This window comes from Apiospora marii (assembly GCF_038362585.1).
Source record: "Apiospora marii strain CBS 49790 chromosome Unknown utg000009l_segment0_segment0, whole genome shotgun sequence".
In the NCBI taxonomy this organism is placed as follows: domain Eukaryota; kingdom Fungi; phylum Ascomycota; class Sordariomycetes; order Amphisphaeriales; family Apiosporaceae; genus Apiospora; species Apiospora marii.
In genome coordinates this window covers 1,572,696-1,594,823 of record NW_027117381.1, presented here as the reverse complement: position 1 = coordinate 1,594,823, position 22,128 = coordinate 1,572,696, and the positions used below count along the sequence as shown (strand labels likewise).

At 53.9% G+C, this 22,128-nt stretch overlaps 9 protein-coding genes across 9 annotated transcripts; 5 read left to right on the top strand and 4 right to left on the bottom strand.

Moving 5' to 3' along the window:
- Nucleotides 1-848: 848 nt before the first annotated feature.
- Nucleotides 849-4,084, bottom strand: PG985_012042 (uncharacterized protein; the record flags this gene model as incomplete). The annotated part of the gene is made up of 7 exons (XM_066831809.1): nucleotides 849-1,078; nucleotides 1,128-1,579; nucleotides 1,659-1,795; nucleotides 2,079-2,366; nucleotides 2,890-2,977; nucleotides 3,263-3,390; nucleotides 3,533-4,084. The coding sequence occupies 7 exons, from the start codon at nucleotides 4,082-4,084 to the stop codon at nucleotides 849-851; spliced, it is 1,875 nt and encodes a 624-aa protein (XP_066679859.1).
- Nucleotides 4,085-4,429: 345 nt separating this feature from the next.
- On the bottom strand, nucleotides 4,430-5,281 carry PG985_012041 (Maf/Ham1; the record flags this gene model as incomplete). Its single annotated transcript, XM_066831808.1, has 1 exon — nucleotides 4,430-5,281. One exon carries the CDS (start codon nucleotides 5,279-5,281, stop codon nucleotides 4,430-4,432), a length of 852 nt encoding a protein of 283 aa, XP_066679858.1.
- A 1,172-nt stretch (nucleotides 5,282-6,453) lies between these two features.
- Nucleotides 6,454-6,994, top strand: PG985_012040 (uncharacterized protein; the record flags this gene model as incomplete). The annotated part of the gene is made up of 3 exons (XM_066831807.1): nucleotides 6,454-6,559; nucleotides 6,629-6,827; nucleotides 6,901-6,994. 3 exons carry the CDS (start codon nucleotides 6,454-6,456, stop codon nucleotides 6,992-6,994), a joined length of 399 nt encoding a protein of 132 aa, XP_066679857.1.
- Nucleotides 6,995-7,195: 201 nt separating this feature from the next.
- On the bottom strand, nucleotides 7,196-8,722 carry PG985_012039 (threonyl-tRNA synthetase; the record flags this gene model as incomplete). The annotated part of the gene is made up of 1 exon (XM_066831806.1): nucleotides 7,196-8,722. One exon carries the CDS (start codon nucleotides 8,720-8,722, stop codon nucleotides 7,196-7,198), a length of 1,527 nt encoding a protein of 508 aa, XP_066679856.1.
- An 814-nt stretch (nucleotides 8,723-9,536) lies between these two features.
- Nucleotides 9,537-11,264, top strand: PG985_012038 (uncharacterized protein; the record flags this gene model as incomplete). The annotated part of the gene is made up of 1 exon (XM_066831805.1): nucleotides 9,537-11,264. The coding sequence occupies one exon, from the start codon at nucleotides 9,537-9,539 to the stop codon at nucleotides 11,262-11,264; it is 1,728 nt and encodes a 575-aa protein (XP_066679855.1).
- A 404-nt stretch (nucleotides 11,265-11,668) lies between these two features.
- PG985_012037 (adenylosuccinate lyase) lies at nucleotides 11,669-13,567 on the top strand (the record flags this gene model as incomplete). Its single annotated transcript, XM_066831804.1, has 6 exons — nucleotides 11,669-11,917; nucleotides 12,065-12,245; nucleotides 12,337-12,808; nucleotides 12,847-12,916; nucleotides 12,984-13,256; nucleotides 13,352-13,567. 6 exons carry the CDS (start codon nucleotides 11,669-11,671, stop codon nucleotides 13,565-13,567), a joined length of 1,461 nt encoding a protein of 486 aa, XP_066679854.1.
- Nucleotides 13,568-15,379: 1,812 nt separating this feature from the next.
- PG985_012036 (uncharacterized protein) lies at nucleotides 15,380-16,405 on the top strand (the record flags this gene model as incomplete). Its single annotated transcript, XM_066831803.1, has 1 exon — nucleotides 15,380-16,405. One exon carries the CDS (start codon nucleotides 15,380-15,382, stop codon nucleotides 16,403-16,405), a length of 1,026 nt encoding a protein of 341 aa, XP_066679853.1.
- Nucleotides 16,406-17,377: 972 nt separating this feature from the next.
- PG985_012035 (uncharacterized protein) lies at nucleotides 17,378-18,202 on the top strand (the record flags this gene model as incomplete). The annotated part of the gene is made up of 1 exon (XM_066831802.1): nucleotides 17,378-18,202. One exon carries the CDS (start codon nucleotides 17,378-17,380, stop codon nucleotides 18,200-18,202), a length of 825 nt encoding a protein of 274 aa, XP_066679852.1.
- Nucleotides 18,203-18,743: 541 nt separating this feature from the next.
- PG985_012034 (Acetylserotonin methytransferase-like protein) lies at nucleotides 18,744-20,789 on the bottom strand (the record flags this gene model as incomplete). The annotated part of the gene is made up of 1 exon (XM_066831801.1): nucleotides 18,744-20,789. The coding sequence occupies one exon, from the start codon at nucleotides 20,787-20,789 to the stop codon at nucleotides 18,744-18,746; it is 2,046 nt and encodes a 681-aa protein (XP_066679851.1).
- Between the last annotated feature and the right edge of the window lie 1,339 nt (nucleotides 20,790-22,128).

Below are 22,128 nucleotides of genomic sequence, written 5' to 3'. Positions count from 1 at the left end.
TGGTTGCTGCGCCGTTCCATCTATCTCGATCTAGGCAGCGACTTAAGACCAAAATAGAACCAACCGGGGCCGAAACCCCCACCACCACCTCTTGAATTGGCCCCCAACCCAAGTTGACCACGCAGAATAGCTGGAAGCGAACGATATGGGCGGTCATGTGTCATTTACAACATGGAGGATCAATATGGGCTATTCTACGAATACTCTCTTCTTTATTACCTCTAGCCATGGTATGAATGAAGATAGAGAGCGGATCGAATCTATCACGCGATTACTTCGAAGTGGGCAATCTTAAGTACGGAACCTCTGCAGATGCCAAGCGTCTTAGGGCGGCAATATCGGATTGGTACTTTACTACCTAAGCGATTTGTCGTACGGTATTTGTTACCTGCACCCAGCCAGTGCCATCCCCTGTGCGCTTGGGTGCCGAAATTTCAAGGCATGGCTGAAGCCAAAACCATGTCTCATGAATATGCCTCCGTCCGGCATAAGCCACTGACATAGAGAGGAGGAACCCTGAACAACTGTCTTCGCAGAACCCAATATCATGAGTGGCCCGTTACGGCGAAGATCGAGCTGAGCTCCTAAAGGCAGATGTGGAAGACCAAGGTGCGAGTATGTATCATCCCACTCCTTGGCTTTTGCAAGCACTTATTTGAGCTCACAACCCCAGGGGCAAATGGGAAAGTATGATTTTTGAACCTTTCCATCCACCAATCGTGTTCGCAATTATGAGTGTAGATATCATAATGTCGTTTCAACTCTTTCGAGATCGTCTTTTGGATCTGCTGAGCAACCTTCAAGGAGGCAGAAACACAGGGGCTCGTAATGTGACCATCTGTCGTCGGTCACAACGTCTCAACGGAAGCAGCATCTTGGCGGTGAATTCCGACTGCGTCCTTATGCAGCCGATTCCTAGCGTTGAGCTCGATCCCGGATTCGTTATTGGGCATAACCTGTTGAGCCTGGGCTCGTCGTCGTTTTTGGTACTCGTGCCAGATAGGAGGGAGAGATGTTGCTATTAACCCAATTCCGCACTCCCAGACGGACCAGACAAGGATACCGCCGTTGTAGTAAGCTAGGATACTGTCAGATCATCTTCAACCACACAGAGATGCCCTACTTACCGGTCCCTTTCTTCAAACTTCCAGCTACCGCAGCCTCGTAACCCATAATGTACGGTATGCGCAGTAGCGTACAGATCGAAGCCAGCGCGCCCAGGCTCAGTACGGCGCCGGCAGCCAACTTCTTGCGTAGCGGCATCTGCGTGCGCCACAGCATCCAGACGGGAAACAGAGCGCAGAGCCAGTCAGTCAGGATCGTGGTAACGGTGGAAAAGGACGCAATCGCAACGACAGTATCGGTTGATACACACTTTCCATACGTAAAAATCTTCCAGTTCGCTTCGAAAGGCTTGCACTCGCCCATGATTCCGGCCTCGGTTATAACGAATCCAACTAGGGTGAGACCGAGGATTCCGAAGATGCAGACGCGGAAGGTACGGATATGGCCGGCGATGCGGAGGAACATGATGCAGACAGCGCCCTTGATGCACACCAGCACAGCCGAGTAGAGGATCCTAATGTGTGCCAAGTCAGCAGAGATATCGTTATAGATGGTATACAATATCCAAAGCTGAAGAAAGACTGGATGCTTACATAGCGATGAAGAACATAAGTGACTCTGCTTCTGCTAGGTACTCAGGGTCACTACTGTTTTCGATTGTCACATTCCGGGCTCCGAGCCCGACAAAAGCGCCATAACTGCAGATACCCGCGAAACCAAGGTAGAAATTCTAAGGAAAGGTCAGCAAACTGCACCGCGGGAAAGGGCGCAACAGGCACGCAGGCAACTCCAAAAAGGGCGCGACAAGCAACAGCAGAAAACCCCCATAAAGGGCGCGACAAGTGAGGATAGGGCGGTGAAAAGGAGGCGACAGGTAAAAATAAAAAGAAACTAATAAAAACGGGCAAAAACAGGCAAAAAAAGGTAAAAGAAATATAAAAATAGGGAAAAGCAAGGAAGAACAGAGAAAAATGGAAAAGAACAGAGGAGAGTAAAGAGGATGGTATACTTACAAGACCAAGAAAAACAAGCAGATCGTCCCAACCCAAGTCCTTCTCTTGGGCCCGGAAACAGAGTCGACTTATAACAAAGCATGCCGTGATGCACGCCGAAATGATGCTGCAGATCAAGAGGGTGCGGCCGAAGCCTTCCGGTTCGACGAGCTCCGGCATGGTTCTCGATAGTCTCGGGCCGGAAAGGATGGCGTTGGATTTGTGTAGCTCGGCGTTGTCCTCGGCGTTGTCCTCGGCGCTCTCCTCGGCGTTCTCCTTGGTGTTCTCCTCGGCGTTCTTCTCGGCGTTCTCGGAGTCGGATGTTTAGAGAGAGCGTGCTGTGAATGTAGTAATCTTCCGGTGCGGACAGGTAAGTGATGGTTCCTAGTTCGCATCCGTGGGAAATTCTCCGCTGGCCAATGTTTGCTATGAAATACGGCATCGTGCAATGAGCATGCAAGTGTCCGTTAGAGTCAAGAGCCTAGGGAACAATGCTTTGGATAACAATAGCCCATGCCCATATCTCGCTTGAAACATATATGGATGAATAGCAGACAGAAAGGGCGCGACAGCCAACAATAGGAAAAGGGCGCGACAATCAGCGGATATCTCAATGAATTCATTTTGCACCTTGCACCATTCTATATATGAGGTTTGTCGTGTGGAAAGCATCACTGAAGCGGTTGGTACTCAAGGAAGATTGCTCATTCTGTATATTGAAGGGTGGTCATTACTTTTCCGGATGTAGTCCATTGATGTGAATGAAAGTCCTCATAATCCCATCCCTTGTTTTGATGATCTCGGCGAATGCAGAGATATCACCTCCGACAACCTTGTTGACGCAGCCTCTGCTGCTTCTAGCAACTTCATACGTGTTGTGTTCCTTGACTACAAGCCCGGAGCTATCGACAGTCGAATGTCTGTTAGTCCTGTCAGTCATTGCTCGCATTGCCCTTTCACGAATCGAGTAGTCACAACATCTTACACACAGATTGAAGACAACTTGCTGAGCTTCTAGCCACAGTCCTTAGTTGATATCGAGTTTTCCATATCCCAGTATCAATGAAGCTACGAACACCCCTATCAACGTGTGTATGACAATGGCTGTGCCGGTGTTAATGATATATGAAGTTGTTGTTTGCGATGAAAGCCTTCTCGGTCAACACCATCCGTGAATGGAACCGAGTTCGACAATAAGCTCATACAAATCGGGATCATTGCCAGAGTCAGACTCGTCTTCAGAGTCGGGTATGTCTTCGAAGTCGGACGCGTCTCCAGTATCGGCTTCATCTTCAGCATCGGACTGCTCTTCATATGAAATCAGAGGATCCATCTGAATCAGAGAAGTTGTCATCAAACTCAGAATTGTCGTACTCAGAATCGTATCCAACGCCAGAGAACTTCATCTCTTCATAATTGGGCAGCTCGTCGATTGGCAGATACTTGTCAGGCAGTTTCTCAGTCAAGGAACCCACCAATCTGCATCCAGGCGAGTCTCTAGCGAAGTCATCGCGAAAATGCAGGTATTGATGGCGTATGTTCAGAACACGAGTGCCTCCGTATATGACTCTCTTGAAGTTGTCCTCTTCCAGGTTCACATAGAGGACCCCCTTTGGCGAGAACGAAAGTCTGCAGAAGCTCTTGTGAATCACAACGTACACAGTCACCTTCGTACTGTAATACTTGAGTGCTGCCGCTCGACTCTCCTGGCTGACAGAGAGCAAAGGGGAGATGAGGCTGGTATCTGGCTGAAGATGGGGTTTTGATCGATGAATGGAGACAACCCGACTTTTGCTCTCGCTCAGCAGAAATTCCTTCCAAATCATTTTTCTAATTTCGGGGGGCAGAATGGGAAAGCAAGTGAATACTTTCGTGGTCTCATTGGTACTCTTGGATGCCTGGATGCCCATGTTGACTGTAGGGTCGACCAAGAGTTGACGGATATAGCGAGGTTGAGGGACGGTACGTCGAGGAGATGTAGAATGTATTGTTTGTGAGCACGAACGAGAGAGTGAGTAGTTGCCCATGGTTTTGGATTCCATTCGGTAATGGCTATGAATACCCGGTTGGCAGCTATTAGCTCGGCAGGAACATCCTCTTGCAAACCAGCATGTTGTATATCATACCTAAGCATGGGAACGCAATAACGGAGTGTCTCATTGGATGAACTGGCTTTTGCATTGAACCGATCTATATCCGTATATACCTTCCACCAGCTTTTTTGTTCCATGGTTTCCAAGACACCAGCAGCAAGTAGAAGAAGCTAACTCAATCGTCGCGAAAGGCCATGACTTCTGCTTCCCGCCCAATACTGAGCTTGAGCAAAATACACCCAATAGCTCATAGCTAAACATTGGCTTTTCCTAGTCTCGTTATTCGTCATCTTCGTCATCCTCATCCTCCTCCTCCTCCTCTTCACTGTCTTCCTGCCCCTGCTTGAAGACAACCTTTTCGCACAGTTGTAGCATCTGCCGCACCGGCAGCCCCACGACATTATCCACGCTCCCCTCCACCTTCTCGACCAGCACCATGCCCGCGACGCCCTGCAGCGCGTAGCCACCGGCCTTGTCGACGCCCTCGCGCGTCCGCACGTAGCTCTTGATAACGTCGTCGGGCAGGCCGTCCGTCTCCTTGGCGAAATAGACCTTGGTCTCCTCGACGTGGGTCTCGATCTCGTAGCCCGGGTGGGTGGCCTCCTCCTTGGGGGCGAGGCAGCAGACGGCGCTCAGCACGCGGTGGAGGCGCGTGTCGCGCAGGTGCTGCAGCATGCGGATGTGCGAGGCCTCGCTAGCGGGCTTCTCGAGGATGCGGCCGTCGCGCGTCACAATCACCGTGTCGGCCGAGATGACCAGGTCCGGCTCCTCGCCCTTCTCGATCGCCTTCTCGTACACGTCCAGGCACTTTTGCCGGGCCGTCGCCGCCACGTACTCGAACGGCACCAGCGTCGTCTTGCACAGGTCCTCGGGTAGCGTCGACGGCACCACCTGGAAGTCGGTCAAGCCCAGCCGGTTCAGCAGCGCCTTCCGCCGCGGCGACCCAGACGCCAGGATCACCTTGTGGCTCTTCATGTAGGTCAGGATGGGGATCTCGAGGGGTGGCGGCGGTTTCCGGGTGGCTGGCGGACCGGCGGGCTGTCGGACGGGCAGGCCATGTTCTCGGGCGGCGGTCTCGTAATCGGGGGGAGAGCCTGACGGCACCGACAGCAAAGGCTTTTTCTCGCTCATCTTGTTTGTTGTGGGGCGTCGCTCTTGACAATCGATTGATTCCACTGGTTTCCCTCGAAAGACCACTCAACGCATATAGCTACTTGGCAACTGAGACCAGAGCTTGAGTCAATAATAGAGGCTTGAGGCTGAAGGTCGAGGAAAGCTGTGGTGGGGTAGATGATGCAGGTACGTCAACTAAAAACTTTACGTAGCTGGAATGGAGTGTTAGCAGCGGGAAAGCTTGATTTGGCCCTTGTTGCGCTATCTGTCTGTCCTTCACCTTTACAGTGTCTCCTCTTCGTACCCTGTTCCTTCTCTCCCACTCAATGAATTTGTAGGGAGCACGGGATGGCTGTTGTACTTCTCTGTTGTGCTTATGCAAAGGCATCTAATTTTCCTTTGCGAGTAGTAGTCTCTTGACTGGTATATGGTTTTTGCACCTTCAACAGATGGGATTTCCAAAATCCCATCCATCTATGTGCTGATCTGAATCAGTGACAGAACCCGGCCCTTGCAGCAGCAGTAGGTCAGGACATTGACACAAAAGCCCGACCACCCAGACTCACCACCAAAATACCTGGTAGTCAGCTCCAGCAAAGGTCGTGACAGCCACGGCATAGGTTCCTACCAAAGTTGATCTAATACAGTCCTACTCTTACCCGAGCGTTGGCAGCTTCTCAGATTGCTTCTAACTCTGACACTATTTGTTAGGTCGGAGTCTTGTCAATCAATTGAAGGCGCTTGGAAAGCATACCCTTGTGTCGTCTCATGGCGGACACTAAATCTGGCTTACAGGGGGGTGTCAGTTCCTAGCTTGGCAAGTATGGGGGCGGGGCATCTCATCACATGCACGTTTTGTCAGATGAGGGAGCGATGGTTGATCGCAACAACCTCTTGCGACGTCCCTTTCCTGCGCATTTGATCGCTGAGAAAGATAGAGAACTATACCTGCCTTAATCCCAAGACCGGACCCTAGCTCGCTTTTGCTTCTCAACCTTCATTCTCTTTTGTACACCATCCGTTCCCCCGTCATTCCAAGCATATTATGAGTTGCTTCTTGTCTGTTGTTGCACGTGAATGCATGGTGGCTTACACTCATCGGAGTTATAATCATCGCATACCGGACTGGTAATCACCAGATTTTGGGCAAACGCATACCATAAACAAAAATACCGCACAAATAACCAGCCATGGCGGAGAAATCATCACAATCCCCGAGTCCTGGTCTCAATGGACAAGGCGAGGAGAAGCCTCGCTTGACCGAGGAAGAGAAGAAGCAGAATCACATCGCCTCCGGTACGCTCAGCACCTGAATTTGCCCGAGACAACAGCAGCAGGGGAATCGGGCCACTGACTCCCATACAGAACAGAAGCGGCGACAAGCTATTCGGGACGGGTTCGATCGACTATGTGAACTGGTTCCCGGCCTCGAAGGACAAGGTCGTTCTGAGGGCTTGGTGTTGAAGCGCACTGTCGAGTTCATGCGAGAGCAGCTCGAGCGCCGCCGCCAGCTGGTGCAAGAGAAAGAAGCGCGGGGCGAGTACGTGGATGACAAGATGAGAGAGTGAGTACCAAATCCTGCCTCTGTCTAGAATAGTCGACAAAGCCGTGTACATCGCTGACAATATACGCACTAGGCCCGTAGCTATTCTTGAACGGCTCGAGGAGAGGGATAGGCAACGAGCGGCAGCACGTGGCAACAATCAGGAGGAAGATGAGGACGAAGCTTAGGAGGCGGCACTCTTCGACTTTGAGGAGGCAGCACTCTAAGACCCTTAGAAGGCAGCACTCTTCTGCTACCGGTGCCACAGACCACAAGACGAAATGTTCAGGTCCGTAGGAACAAGCCCTTAAGAGTGGTACATTGTTTCCTTTTTTTACTTTGTATTGTACTTTTCCAGGTCCAGCACTGGCCTGAAGTGGACGTCGGTTCTATTCATACAAGTCCATCTTGGTTTTCAATAAACTTAAGAGCTCATTGGGAGCCATTTCCCTCGGAATCATGTCCTTATTCTGCTTATGCGCATAATTCCCGCCCTCGCCATCTATATTAGCTATGTTGACTGTGACTGTGCGGTTTGGCACCTGCTTGTTTCCTATTGTTACGATGACGCCATATCCCTTGGCCTTGGCCTCTCTGGCTTTTGCTCCAATGCTGATTTTCCTATCATCGATGTCTACAGCTAGCTGCGTAGCCTGAGTAACAGGACCATCGTCTCCTGACAGTTGGTCATGGGTTCCAATCAGAATGTTCCGCGTAGTCTCGGCCAGTTCAAGAACTGGCTGGGTATCATTCACAGTTAGAATCGCCACTTGTCTCGGGTTGAGCCAGAATGGCCATTTCCCGTCATAATGCTCAATGAGAAGCGCCATTAGCCTCTCGACGGAACCGAGGACGGCACGGTGGATGAGGACAGGGGTTACAGGTCCGAACTCTGCCAGCTTTTCCGCATCGGTGGTGACCTCGCCCCGTTGTTCCAGCTCTGGTGCTGGGGCCTGGTACTCCAATTCGAAGCGTTTAGGAAGCTGGAAGTCGAGCTGGATGGTGGCTGTTTGGTGCTCCTTTCCATCAGAGTCTCGGAGGATAATGTCGATCTTGGGCCCATAGAACGCGCCATCGCCCTCGTTGATGGTCCATTCCTGGCCCGACGCATCCAGGGCTCGCTTCAGGCCGTTCTCGGCCCTTTCCCAATCTTCCGCATTGCCGATGAAATGATCAGCGGGCCTTGTGGACAAGGCCAACCTGTATGGACCCAGCTTGAACACCTTGTAGGCAACGCGCACAAAGTCGAGCGTTTTCTTGATCTCCTCTTCTATCTGCGACGGTCGGCAGAAGATGTGGCCGTCGTCCTGGTGAAACCGCCGGACGCGAGTGAGCCCGCTCAGCGCCCCCGATATCTCGTTCCGGTGCAGAGGGGAGAAGTCGGCGTATCGGATCGGCAGGTCGCGGTAGCTGTGGTGCTGCGCGGCGAAGATCAGACAGTGCCCGGGGCAGTTCATGGGCTTCAGGCCGTACTCGTCCTCCTCGCCGGCTTCCGATTCATCTTTGCGCGACGGGGAGGTACTCGTGACCGTGAACATGTCGTCGCTGTAATTCTCGAGATGGCCCGACTTGGCCCATAGCGCCTTTTTGTAGATGGTGGGGGTGATGACTTCCTGGAAGCCGTAGCGGACGTACTGCTTTCGCAGGAACTCGACTAGCCGGTTGAAGATGCGGGCGCCGTTAGGCAGCAGTATCGGCGAGCCGGGGCTGTAGATCGAGGTCGTGAACAGCTCTTGTTGCACACCGAGCTGTCGGTGGTCGGCTGCGGGTTTCGGAGGGGTTCCTGTGGTGGAGGTTGCGCATGAGGCGCATGCTCGTCGCAGCTGCAATTGGTTGCTTGGTCGGGCTGCATAGATGCGCGGTGCCAATGGCACTACGTTGTGAGGCCGCAGCCTCGCTATCCTCCTTGACAGCATCACTGTGGTGTTGTGAAGGTGGAAGGTTAGGTGCCTGTTATCGAGTCCACCTCCCGAGGTATCGAGTACCCCGAAATTCTCGAGACCGTTAACTGAGGTTCAATTCAATCTCTAGCGCTAACGCCGACACACCGAAGCGTGTTCGGGGCGTGTTAAGCTCATTGCCCCAAGCGGCATAGCTCTGTAGCCTGCTGTCAAGACCCTGCAGTTGCCAATCAACCTGCACTGTCAGACTCATCACTGCTCAGCTGACCAGGATGTCACCTGCAACTTTCTCCCCCAAAGAGGCACTGTAATATATTGGAGGCCATTCCGTCAGAGGTTCCGTCAGAGGTCGACCCGTTCTTCTAGATGCCTTATCGGCCAAGACCTCTCTTGTCAAACCTGAAGTAAACAAACGTGCTGCATGCACATATGCGAAAGACCTAGCTCTATCGACTTGACATCCATAATTTCCACGAATAAATGAGTCATCAAAGCTCGTGCACGGCAGCCTGTCTATTGTTCACGCTATACCTAGAAGATACTCTCGATACTAGCATTGCTTGATCCTATAAAGAGCATATTTGTATCGGGATATAAGAGCCCATCTGCATCGAACTTATCGAAGACATCGACACCCTGAAACACAACGCGATCTGCATTCGATATCTTTCTGCCGTCCGATATTACTTTTCAGGTGGATACTAACCTGCGGACCGCCTGGAGCTGGTTCATCCCACGCGTCGCACCCGTGACGTATAGCTAGAGGACGAGACCATCAACTATTGTAAATCTTGAGTCAGCAAATATTCAAAGAGCAACTTCAAGACCAATGGCCTCGCGACAACGACGAGGCCGACAGGCAGACTTACCTGTGGAGAGCTCCTGGCGTATGGTGGAGGGTGGCGAAAACGACTCTTTCGACACCTCAATTGTGAACGACCCTTATGAGGATGAGGTTGTCTTCTCAACACAACCATCCCAACTGTCGTCCTCACAAGGTCTGAGCTTGAATTCTCAGGACAGCATCCGAGACTTTGCCAACGATGCGGATGAAGAACAAGTCATTATGCGCGCGCCCTTTCAGCCATCGCTAGCTTCGACGCGCCACACGTCTATGGACAAAGACCAGACGCCAGTACCGGAATTCTTTATGCCCAAAGTTCCTATGGAGAGCCCCAGGCGCAGTGTTCGTTCGTCGCGAACGATTCAGCCTGAGTATGATGAAAGAGTGGTTACGCGACGACGGATGAATCGTCAACCGAGTGATGCAAGTGGCCAAGCATATCAGAGACGTCACGTTCCGGACCGCAGGCCTCAGCGCGACTCCCACAAGACGGACTCTCTTTGGGATAGGTTCGCTGCATCAACTCCTAGCTTTATATTCGACGTCGTTGCCTGGTGCCTCTCCATCTTGGGCATGGCACTCAACATCGCAAAATACCCATTAGCCATCTGCCTCGCCGTCTACATCTTGCTGGGCGCCGGGATGATGGTTAGGAATATGGTGACGAACTCGATCTCTACGTCCTTGTCGCCACTATGTCGTATACCTGGAGCATCGATGCTTGATCTGCCATTCTGCCCTGATCTGCCAACAGTGCCAGGATCTGCGGGCAAAATGCCGGTCGAGTTCGACGAGCTTATGAACGTGCAATCCAACTTCGAGAAGGTCTTGGAAGACTCTGCAAAAGGCGTCTCGTTGCCTATGGAGATGAAGCGAGCTGAAGCTTCGGTAAGAGACTTGCGCACCTTGATCAAGCATAGCGACTTGCCGGGACGCGAAGAGCTGGTATATGAGTTTGACGGCTACATCGACAACGTACGCACAATTGCGACTGATCTCCAGGCCTTCAACACCCACGTCGGTGGTGCTGTTGATAGCGTCATCAGCATCAACCGCTGGACTTCCAGGTACATCGATTCTATTGCGGCTGAGCGGGAAGCCAACGACAATATAGTCGCCCGGTGGAGTGGCTGGCTGTTTTCGCCTTTCACGCCGCAAGTCTTTGACGAGCGGATGCTTCTCGACAAGTACGTCGAGCATACCGGCTTGGTGTCTGACAAGATCGCCAATCTCATCGTGGAAGCCCAAGCTGCACTGCGTTTGCTCTCGCAGGCAGAGAACAATCTCGAGCTTATCAACGACCACGTGGTACGCAGCGGGAACGATCTCAAGGCCAAGAAGAGCGAAGTGTTCTGGGATTTGTGGACGCTCGTGGGGGCTAACAACAAACGGCTACACAATCTCAAAGCACAGCTGGGCCTCTTGGAGCAAGTGGAGACGCAGCGAACCTCGGCCGTGGAGCAGCTTATCGGGCTCGTCCACGACTTGGGCGACATCCAGACCAAGCTCAGCGACCTGCGAGATCGCGTGGTGGCGCCGGAGCTGCTGGCCGACCAGACGTCTATCCCGCTCAGCGTTCACATCGAGACCATCAACGCCGGGGTGGAGCGACTGGAATCTGCGAGGAGCCGCATCCGGGCCGAGGAGAACGACAGGATGCAGCAGGCGCTTTCGAGAGCGCGCGGGGTTGATGAGCGTTTGATTGATGGTTGAACCCCGAAAGATGGACTGACGGCATGCTCGACAGCCTGTGAAGTGACCTCTTGGGGATCGGAGACCTAAATTGCTTAGATAATTTGGCCGACGGTAATTGGTTCATGTATCCGTTTGCTTTGGAAGACTGGTGTTTTGGCGCTCTCTGATAATGACAAAGTTTGCCAGTGTTTCGATGTACGAATCGAATAGAAGCCCTTTCCGCACCTGCCACAAATAGAGATATAAAGTCCCTTGGGTCAAGCCAAGCTTAATAACTAGAACCCCTCAATTTTCTGCAATATGATGTTAGGGCGGTACTTGCATTTCTGACTGAATTAAATGACATTTATCTTTTTGCGCGGGCCTGCTGATTCCAGACCCGAGGCGTTTGCGCACATCATACAAAGGACGACTGCGAAACAATGGCTTCCCACGATACGTATCAGACGCCCTTGCCGAGCCGCTATGCCAGCCCGGAAATGTCCAGGCTCTTCAGCGACCGAAATCGACATTCGACCTGGCGCAAGTTATGGCTCCGCCTCGCTGAAAGCCAGAGAGAACTTGGTATCGAGACTATCACGCCCGAGGCCCTGGAGCAGATGAAGTCCCACCTCGAAGTCACCGATGAGGACTACGAGGTTGCTCGCGTCGAAGAGAAGCGCCGTAGACATGTAAGAAGCCAAGTCCTCGCCGATGTCCAACAATGCAGCATTGCTAATGGGGTTAATCCTCCGATCTAGGATGCCATGGCAGTAAGCATTACCCGCCCCAGTCCACCGCGAACCCCTATGTTTGTCAGCGAGCTGATTCTAGAGTAGCATGTTCACGCGTTCGGTGCCGTTGCCCCGGCCGCGGCTGGCCTGATGCATTACGGCGCAACGAGCTGTTTCGTCACTGACAACACTGAGCTGATTCTTATGCGGGACGCCCTGGATTTGTTGACCAAGAAGCTGGCTAAGGTGATCTCAAACCTTTCCGCCTTCGCGCTAAAGTGGAAAGGTGAGTAGTAGTAACTCTCTTATACCGAAAGAATCGAATTTCTATTATAATACTTCTCACCGGCCAGCCCTTGCTAATGCCAAAGTTACAGGCGAACCGACTCTCGGCTACACCCACCTCCAAGAAGCCCAGCTGGTCACGGTCGGAAAGCGAGCGGCCCACTGGGCCCAGGATCTCATGTTGGACCTCCACAGCATCGAGCAAGTTCGCCGCGACCTCAGATTCCGTGGCGCCCAGGGTACAACCGGCACGCAGGCGTCCTTCCTGGAGATCTTCCAGGGAGACTCGGCCAAGTGCGACAAGCTGAACGAGCTCCTCTGCGCCAAGTTCGGTTTCCCGGCGTGCTACGACCTATCCTCCCAGACCTATACGCGCAAAGTGGACGTGATCGTCGCCAACGCCGTCACGGGTATTGGGACATCGGCCCAGAAGATCGCGGGGGACATCCGTCTCCTTGCGGGCTGGAAGGAGATTGAGGAGCCCTTTGAGGCTTCGCAGATCGGGTCTTCTGCTATGGCATATAAGCGCAATCCAGCAAGTGCCCCTTATTCAAATCCTTGGTTGTGCGCTTATGCTGACTCCTATAGATGCGCTGCGAGAGAATTTGCGCCCAGGCGGTCGACTTAACATCCAAGCAGGCTACTCTTGCCACTACCCATGCAAACCAACGGGTAAGTGACATACCATCGTACAGATCTGTTACCACAATTAAGTTAAGAAATCTAACCCAGCTTATAGTTCGAGCGGACTCTTGACGACAGCGCAGTCCGCAGAACGAATATCCCTGAGATGATGCTTCTTGCAGACGCAATATGTAGAGGCCTTGACAACGTGACCAGCGGTCTGGTTGTCTATCCCCAGCTCATCGCCGCTCGTGTCCAGTCTACACTGCCCTTCATGATTGCAGAGTCCGTCCTCATGAAACTCTGTGCTAAGGGCGTATCACGACAAGAGGCACACGAGCAGGTTCGAGTGCTTTCCCACGAAGCAGCGAGCGTGGTGAAGAATGAGGTGAGCCCAAACTTCCGTGTTATCGTATATATGCTTCATGTTGCCGCCCATATCATGGATTGCGTAAGCTTACCTATCTACCTACCCAATCGCAGGGCAAACCGAACGACCTCATCTCGCGGATCAAGGGCAGCGACTTCTTCCAGCCCATATGGGACGACCTCGATGGCATGCTGAAGGCAGAACTCTACATCGGACGCAGCGTAGAGCTCGTTGACGCGTACTGCGGTCCCGGGGGTCCTGTCGAGAAGGCGTTGGCGCCGTACATGGCCTGCATCGAAAGCTCCAGCACCGCGGAGCTCGATGTCTAGCTGGAGGTGGTCTACGTACAATCGGACCGAAACGTGACAACATAACTTGACTACGCCCAGCATGCCAGGTAAGCTGTATGCTGTGACACCGTGGGAACGGGTCTTCGGGTTCATTCTGGTAGATATTACCTTGTGGATTAATACAAGTTCTATATGAAGCATAGCAACGCCCCTGCATCAGATAGCTCCTGTGCATCGCAGATTTCTTCGAGTGTCAGTTTCCTAATGGTTCAGGTGGCTTTATGCGGTATTCGAGGCTTAGACTGTGCCGAAAATCTTACGTTGATGATGTCTGAACCACATCACCATTCCGAGCCGAGCTGCACTGCTTACCTATTTTGACACCCAAAGTTCTGCAAACACCCCCAGTGTCATATGCATACCTATGCACTGAATCAGTATACATATGGATTCATGTCAAAGAAAGTTGGGTGTTTTCCGATATTAGCAATTTCTATGCTTCTTGGTTTCCAGCGGACAGGCATTGATACTAAAGAGCAACTTGGTATGGCATGATCACAGATATCAAAGGTCCAATAACCCCAAAACAGGGTGTGGGAAGAAATTGGTATCAGATTGCTGACAGCCGTCTTTCCGTTGACAGCGCGCATTGGATTACAGTTTTTGAATGTCTCGTGTGCGACTGGGGAGACGCGATACGGGCTCGCTTGCCCGGATCCGTACCAATCTGCTCCAAGAAAGCCATCATTTCTAAACCAATGCTGCTCGCTTCACCCACCCAACCTCTTCTCGCAGTCCAATGGGACATGGCATGTTATCATGCACCTCTCACCTCAGCCGTCCATCGCTCGACGGTGCCTCCGAAATTGCTAATCAGGACCATGTGGTCAGCCTGCAGGAGAATGCCACCTTGGGGGGTGCCGTCTTCCCGCCTGATTGGCTGCGCCGTGCACCACACCACCTATACGGCCTGGAGGTGACGTTGAATAACACCCCCCGACTTTGGGGGCTTAAACCTTCCCAGCCTTCCATTGCCCTTCGATGCATGGTAGGAGGAGTCGCAATATGGAGAGCCACGTGGGTTTCCCAGCTCTATTTGAAACATGCGGACGGAATCCCCCAGGGCCGGTGTGTTGATGGTTGGGTCATGAAGATAAGGAAAAGGAGCTGCGGACTCGTCGCTCGGTGTAGGTACCTCTAGATGTCCTGATTATTCAGGTTAGGAACGATTGATCGCCCTTTGCTCCGACCAGAGTGGAGATAACTATAGCTAGCTGTGCAACGTTCCCCAGGTACGGAGCCGAGCTTCGACGTTTCTCTCCACAGAGATCTTCGATAGCACCAGGTCGGACCCGAGGCACAGGGAGCGAAAGGGATGAGGGAGGGTGTCAAAGGTAGTATTGTCGTGTCGTATAGTAGCGGCAAGATAGCAAAGTCCTTTGCATGCATCCTTTACCCGCACCCTCCATTTTGCTGGGAGGGAAAGACATCCACCGCACGTGGCCCCGCTGGTCGAATGAATCCAACGTAAGCACAACTGCCGCATTGAGGCACAGTACTTGTAGCTACCCTACAAGGCTGCCGTGTCACTGCTTATGCCCTTTCGGATTGGCATTTAATCAAAGTATGGGGAACGCCTGAAGGAAGCTGTCATTTTCCCTGGAATATTCCTTTTCAGCTGCAATCCTCCAAATCCAATCGTTCGTTCCCTGGACGACATCGTTCACGAACTCTATGATACTCTCCAACTTGATGACTGTGTACTGTGACTACATCTGCTGGGTGTGACTTCAACCTGAGCTAGCTACACACACATACACACATAACACATGCTCATAATCTCGAGCAAAGATGTTGAGCTCCATTACCTTGACGCACACCTGCAAGCTGCCGCGCAACGTGACCCGGCAGGCTGTCATTGAGTTCCTGCACAGCCACGAGGACATCATCGACCTGTCCCCGCTGGTCAAGGAGCGTCACCCCATCAAGGCGCCCGCCAGCCCGCCGCCGCACATGCAGCAGCTCGACCACGCCGCTTGGTGGAGCATCACGGACAGGATCTCCTATCTGCCGGGGCACCTGCTCAACGGGCAGTACACCTACACGGGGGCCTTCCTCAACAAGTCGACGGGCCTCGAGGCGTACATCGATGCGCCGGCCGGCACGACGCTCAAGGACGTCTGGAGCGTTGTGGAAAGCCCCTCCGCCCCTTCTTCTCCATCCTCTTCTTTCTCCTCCTCATCACAAACAACGAGGCCAGCGACGGCGGCAACGCAGCCGGGCGAAGAGGCGGGCTGCCTCTACATCCGGGTGGACTCGAGCGCGAATTGCCACTTTGCGCTGCGCGCGTTCGTGCGCAAGATGCTCAAGAGGTCGCACAGGGAGTTGGTGCGCCGGCTGGCCGCCAAGACCCAGCTGAACGCCAGCGCCTTCGGCTGGAGCGACAGCACGAGCATGAGCATGAGCAACGACGACTTCGAGTCCGTCATCCTGCGGAGCAAGCCGTCCAGGGAATGGGGCGGAGGACGTATTGGTGGCAACTGGGGTGGCCGCGAGACGCCCAGTCCAACAGAAACCATCAGTCCCCCCGCATCCTTCTTCCCACTTATGACGGCAGCACCCGCAGCAACAACACCCACACCCACACAGACACAGGCGGCAGCGCCGCCGATGAACTACTACGAGATGGCCGACCTATACAGCTTCGCTACGCACACGGGGCCCTTCACGGCGGCGGAGCAGGCTCAGACTTGGGCTGTGCCTGACGCCACCGAGAATTTGCAGACTGGGTACAATGCGTGGTCGGCCGGGCGGTTTTGGGAGAGCGACTACAGGGCTCATGTCGGCCTCAACGTTAGTCGAGGCCAGACCGTATGAGAACGAGATGGAATGGGCCTGAGATATGCAATCTCAGGCGTTATGAAGATTGATACCAAGCGAGGGACCCCGAGTCGTTAACGTTGAGGGCCCGACCGGCCTCAGCATACTTATATATACCCCCAGCATTCATGCCCGCGGACGAAACACAGTCCGCCTGCATTGGGGGCAATCGTGCCGAGAATAATGGCGCGCGAAGGCGTTGACTAGTATTTGGCGAGGGAAGCCAAGATATCACTGAAGGAAGAAGAAGTGAGGCTTACCCCAAAGAGCTTACGAACATGAACGGACGGAATACCCCCTAGGAATCCAATGGATAATTAAGGCAGGACGGATCCTCATATTGCCGGTATACGGCTCTGTATTATTAGGCGTCATGATTTGACGATCTAGACTTACATTTACTTTGTATCATAAGTCGCAGCTATCTACGTCTATAACACTTGCATACAAATAGCGATACAATCAATATTCTTTAGTTGTCAAGTTTGTCTGCGATTTACTTAACTACAAGTAGAACTAACCCGTAGCCATCCAAGACAAGTTTGAGCCGTGTTGTTGTTGCTGAGTGTTGGAAGCTGCGATAGCCGTCTCAAACCCTGGCAAAACTAAATTTGAAACTCTTAAATAATTCGCCATAAAGTATAGAAAATCGGGAAAGAACGAGAAACAAGTTGAAACTTGCGATATAGAACAGTCGGGATGGTGTTGCAAATGAGGTGGTGCGGACAACACTGAAGAAGCACTGAGCACTGAGGACCGTTTACGCCAGCGCTTATCCGGCGCCCCACACCCCACGATGAACCCACTTAAAAGTTCAAACCTCTGAGCATCAGCAGCAATTCAATCAATCCCCAGCCAAGGCCTGCAACGCCTTCAAGACCATCCACGACAAACTACTTCGCAGCACACCAAGTCGACGCAACCTTCCAGAAAGCCCTCCCGTTCACCAAGAGAAGAGGCCCACCCAACATGTCGTCCATGCGAAATGCCGTGCAGCGGCGCAACCACAAGGAGCGGTCCCAGCCCGCGGACCGCAAGAAATTCGGCCTGCTCGAGAAGCACAAGGACTACAGCCTGCGCGCCAAGGACTTCAACAAGAAGAAAGCGCAGCTCAAGAGCCTGAAGCGCAAGGCCGAGGACAAGAACGAGGACGAGTTCTACCATGGCATGATCAGCCGGGCGGGGCCCTCCACCTGGGCCAGCAAGGGCAAGCGCTGGACCGGCACCGTCGACGGCGACCGCGGCAACAAGGCCCTGCCCATGGACGTCGTCCGCCTCATGAAGACCCAGGACATGGGTTACCTGCGCACCATGCGCAACGTCGCCGGCAAGGACGTCAAGGCCCTCGAGGAGCGCGTGATCGGCATGGGCGGCAGCCTGGACCCCCGCGTGCTCGACGAGAAAGACGACGACGACGAGAGCGATTGGGAAGACGAGGAGGACGGACCGGTCAATAAGCCCAAGAAGATAGTCTTCGCCGAGGCCGTGTCGGATCGCGAAGACAAGATCCTGGCGGAGATGGAGAAGGAAGAGGCCGAACGCCAAAAACAGGAGGACGAGAAAAACACAGGCAGCGACGACGAGGAGAACCCACAGACGCTACGCGCGGAGCAGAGGCAACGGATGCTTCTAAAGCTACATCGGCGACTGCAAACGGCGCGGAAGAAGCTCAAGACCCTCTCGACGGCCGAGAACGAGCTGGAGCTCCAGCGGGCGAGGATGGCCAAGACATCGACAATCGGCGGCGTAACGAAATCGGGCAAGAAGTTCAAGGTTCGCGAGAGAAAGCGATAGATACAAAAACGCGCGCACACACACGTCTTATCAATACCACCAATCGATCATGAAGAAGAAAAAAAGTTTTTGTCTCAACATTCGAGATCCGGCGTTTATATTCCCTGGCCGCCAGCGAGGGGGGACAGGCAGTCTTGATATACCCAAGAAATAGATCTAAAATATACAGATCGAGAGCATTGAAATTCCTCTCTCGGGATTTTCTGGGACATTTTCCTCTTCTTCTCGAGTGCTTGGGCGTACCAAAGTAACATTATTTCCTGACCAGTGTCCGAATGGAACAAACTTCGTATATCTACCTCGTCCTCGATGCATCTGTGAAACGCGCAAGCCGGACCTGACGACAGCACAGGGTATCCTATTCGCATCCGTTGGCTGTATACTTATGTAGCCAGGCCTGTATCAAATCGAAATCCTAAACCCAGAAGGAGGAAAAAAAGAAAGCCGGCAAAAATAATCCATTATCGTTCATTCCTCATGATATACTACTAATAATAAATATAACCTGGTGGGACATTTGCAATATCGACCACACTCATCATCATAGCTTCTCGCTCGTCAAACACTTGCTCAAGCCCGAGATGATGGCCACGAGCGTCTTGAAGATGAGCGTCAGCGTCCAGATGACGCACTTGAAGGCGAAGCTGACGAGCTTGATGACGGTCCGGGTGCACCCGGGCATCTTGTCCCGGTCCCGGACCTCGAGCTGCTTGCCCAGGCTGCTCGACTGGCTCTCGAGGTCGAGCTCGAACTCCTCGAACCGGTGCTTTCCCTTCTTGCCGCTCTTCTTCTTCTTGTTCTTCTTGCTGCTGTTGTTGGAGAGGTTCTCGTCGCTCGGGCGCCCGCTCAGGCGGCTCAGCAGGCTGTCCCGCAGGTGCGCCGACGACGGGGCTTTGATTAGGGGAGGCGGCGGCGGCGGCTCGAAGTGCTCGAAGTGGGCCGTGTTGCGCTCGTCGAGGTTGGCGACGAGCAGGAGGGCGCAGACGGCCACGTCGAGGATGTAGTAGGCGTCGATGCGGCCCGCGACGCCCGTGTCGAGCTCGAGGTAGCCCTCGCCGGTGCCGTCGCGCGTCAGCTTGCCGAGGTGCTGGGGCGACTCGATGTGCTCGACCGTGTACTCGGTGCGGCTCCAGGCCGGGTTGCGCTCGACGGTGACGCAGAAGGGCGTGGCGAGGGCCGGGTGCGCGAGGAAGTAGTTGCGGCTGTCCTCGTCCCACACGAGGCGCGCGCACTCGCGCTCGGCGGCCGCGACGGCGGCGCCGTCCCCCGGCTTGTCTAGCGCCATCTTGGTCGCCGCCGAGGGGTACAGCAGCGCTACGAGCCCGTCGTTGGGCGGCAGCCGCCGCGACTCCTCCTCCAGCGTCGTGCTGATGGCCTCCTGCCACGTCTTGTTCTTGTCGTGGGCCTCGCGCAGCGCCGCGAGGATGCCGCTCGGCCGGTCTGCGGCCGGGTCCCGCTCCTTGAACGGCTTGCTGGGGTCGTGCCGGCTCAGCGTCACGTAGGCCGAGGCCGACGTTGGGTTGATCTTGAGGTGGTACAGGCCCTGGCTCGTCGACGACAAATGGTAAATGGGCGTGTCCTTCTCCGAGGTCAACTTCATGCAGTACGTCCGCCCCTCGCTCGCCGACGCTTTCCAGCCGTTTGCCGCTTTCCAGTAGTCTTTGAGGTCCTCTGTCGTGTCCACGGGCGGTATCACAGGCGGGTCTTGGTACCGTCGCGGGTTCGGCATCGTCGGCCACCGCTGCGTCTGCGTCTGCGCCGAGCCCGCGCTCATGGGGCTGCGTACGGGACTCCGCACGTTTGGTTGCTGTTGTTGTTGTTGTTGTTGTTGTTGTTGCTGCTGCTGCTGCTGGGGGATCTGCGGGTTCTGGCTCTCCGGCTCCTCCTCATCCTGTTTGGGCGGGAAGCGCGATTGGCGGCTGATGACCTGCCTGGGTATATGACGGGGACTCGTCTGGGTAGGGTAGTAGTCCTGGCGGTCGAACGGTAGGTTGTGGTCGTATTGTGGGAATATCGAGCGAAGGCCTGCTTCCGCCCCCTGTGTGTTATTGTGACTTGAAAACGGTGGCAACGGCTCCTGCCCATCCTCCTCGTCCACTATAGGTCTCTTGGCGATGGAGCTCCTCGAGCGATGGCTCTCGTCCCGCACGAGCGTGCTGGCCCCGGAGAAGGCCGTATCCGTCCGCGGCGGCGCCTCCGAGACCGGCAACGGCTGCGAGACGGCAACAGGGGCGGGCGGCTCTTCTCGATATCTGCGCACCGCCTGGGAGGTGGGAGAATGATACGGTCCGGATCGCTCCTCGGCTTCTGAGAGCGGCGAACCGTCAATGACGAACTGGGAGAGGTCGGCGCCTCCTTCCGGCGTTCGCCTTCCGCGGTGGTGATTCCGCGGTGGTGTCATCTCGAGCGATGGACGCGGCGGCCGCGTGGAGGACTCCAGTGAGGGCCGTGGTGCCCGCGTGGATGATTGGGGTGTCTCTGCCCGAGTCCGAGACGTCGTTCTCCTTGCCGGCGGTGGCCTCGTTGGATTTGATGTGTTGGGAAACAATGAGAAGCCTCCCGTGGCCCCAGTCGATGGCGACGCCATGGCTTCGGCCGGGCTATAAGTCACTCTTTTTCTTTTCGGTCTGTATCAAACAGAAAACCCTGGGTCTCGTGCTTGTTTCGCTCTTTGCGCCCTTGAGATGTAGGAACTGTATAACCCGGGTCTCAAATGCAGATGACCAGCGGCCCCAAGCTGTAAGGGAGGTGAGAGAATGTCACTATTATTGGGACATGGCCTTGGCTCTTCTTTCTCGGTATATGGGAAATCAAGCAAAAAATGGCGGCAAGAGGGAGAATATTGGGGGCACGAAAAGGTATCACAACACATCGACCATGCAGGAAAGGAATCTGCAAAGAGTGAACCAACAATAGTAGAGTAGTATTGCCCCCAAGGTCTGGGTCACCGACGCAGAATATGAGAATAGCAGCAAGTAACCCTTCTTCTGTCTCTTTTTCTCTTTCTAACTTTAGGCAAAATAAGCAAGGGAGTGGAAAGTATATACGACCGAGACGAGAGAGAGCGCCGGGGGCAGGAGGACCAACACACGTCCAACGACTACCTACATGCAGGCGCTGACTTGACAGACTCAGTATATCCCCGAGCCCCTCCTCCACAGTAGGTAGTTTAAAGTAGTAGCCCAGAACGCCCCGTCCGTCCAGCGGCACTTGTACGCGCTGGCGCGCCCATCCTGACTGGCTGGATGATCGGTGGGAACCACGGGTTCGCAGGGGTCCTCTGTGTGGTCGCTTGCTCTCATGTCACTTTTTTTCGTGTGTGCCCATGCAAGGTGCAGCAAATACCGACTAGAGTGACAAGCCAGGGAGAGAGGGGTCGGTTGGGCCCTACTCAGCAAATGGGGCTTTCGTCTGGCCGGAGAGACGAAAATAGCAGTGTGTCGCGCTTCTTGGTTGCAAAATTTCTGTCGGTTGAAAAAGGCCGGCGGCTACGGTGCTGTGATACGGGGGTTGATTGGCTTACACCATGCACGATCCCTGTCCCGATGGTGTTGATGGTTGGTGGGCCTGGAATATCATCCTCAGATATGGCCCAATTGGACCCCTGCCCAGGCAATTGGCTCAGCGGCAATAAAGATCAAATAAGCTCACCGTCTTCATTCGCACCTACTTTGCTTGCTGACGGAAATAACAGCGAGGGGAAGTGAGAGTGAGGAAAAAATCAATAGATAGAAAAGAAGAGAGAAACCATGCATCCTGTGCTCAGTCAGTCCAGTCTGATTGGCATCCGATGGGCGCCTCAGGCGGTCGGGCTGAGAGCTGGGCGGGTTTCTGTAAGCGATGAGAGGTTGCGCAGAGCGGTCACCTGCTGCTCAATTGCCGATCATGTTCCAAGTAAGTTGACTGCATGGTAAGTAAGTAAAGTG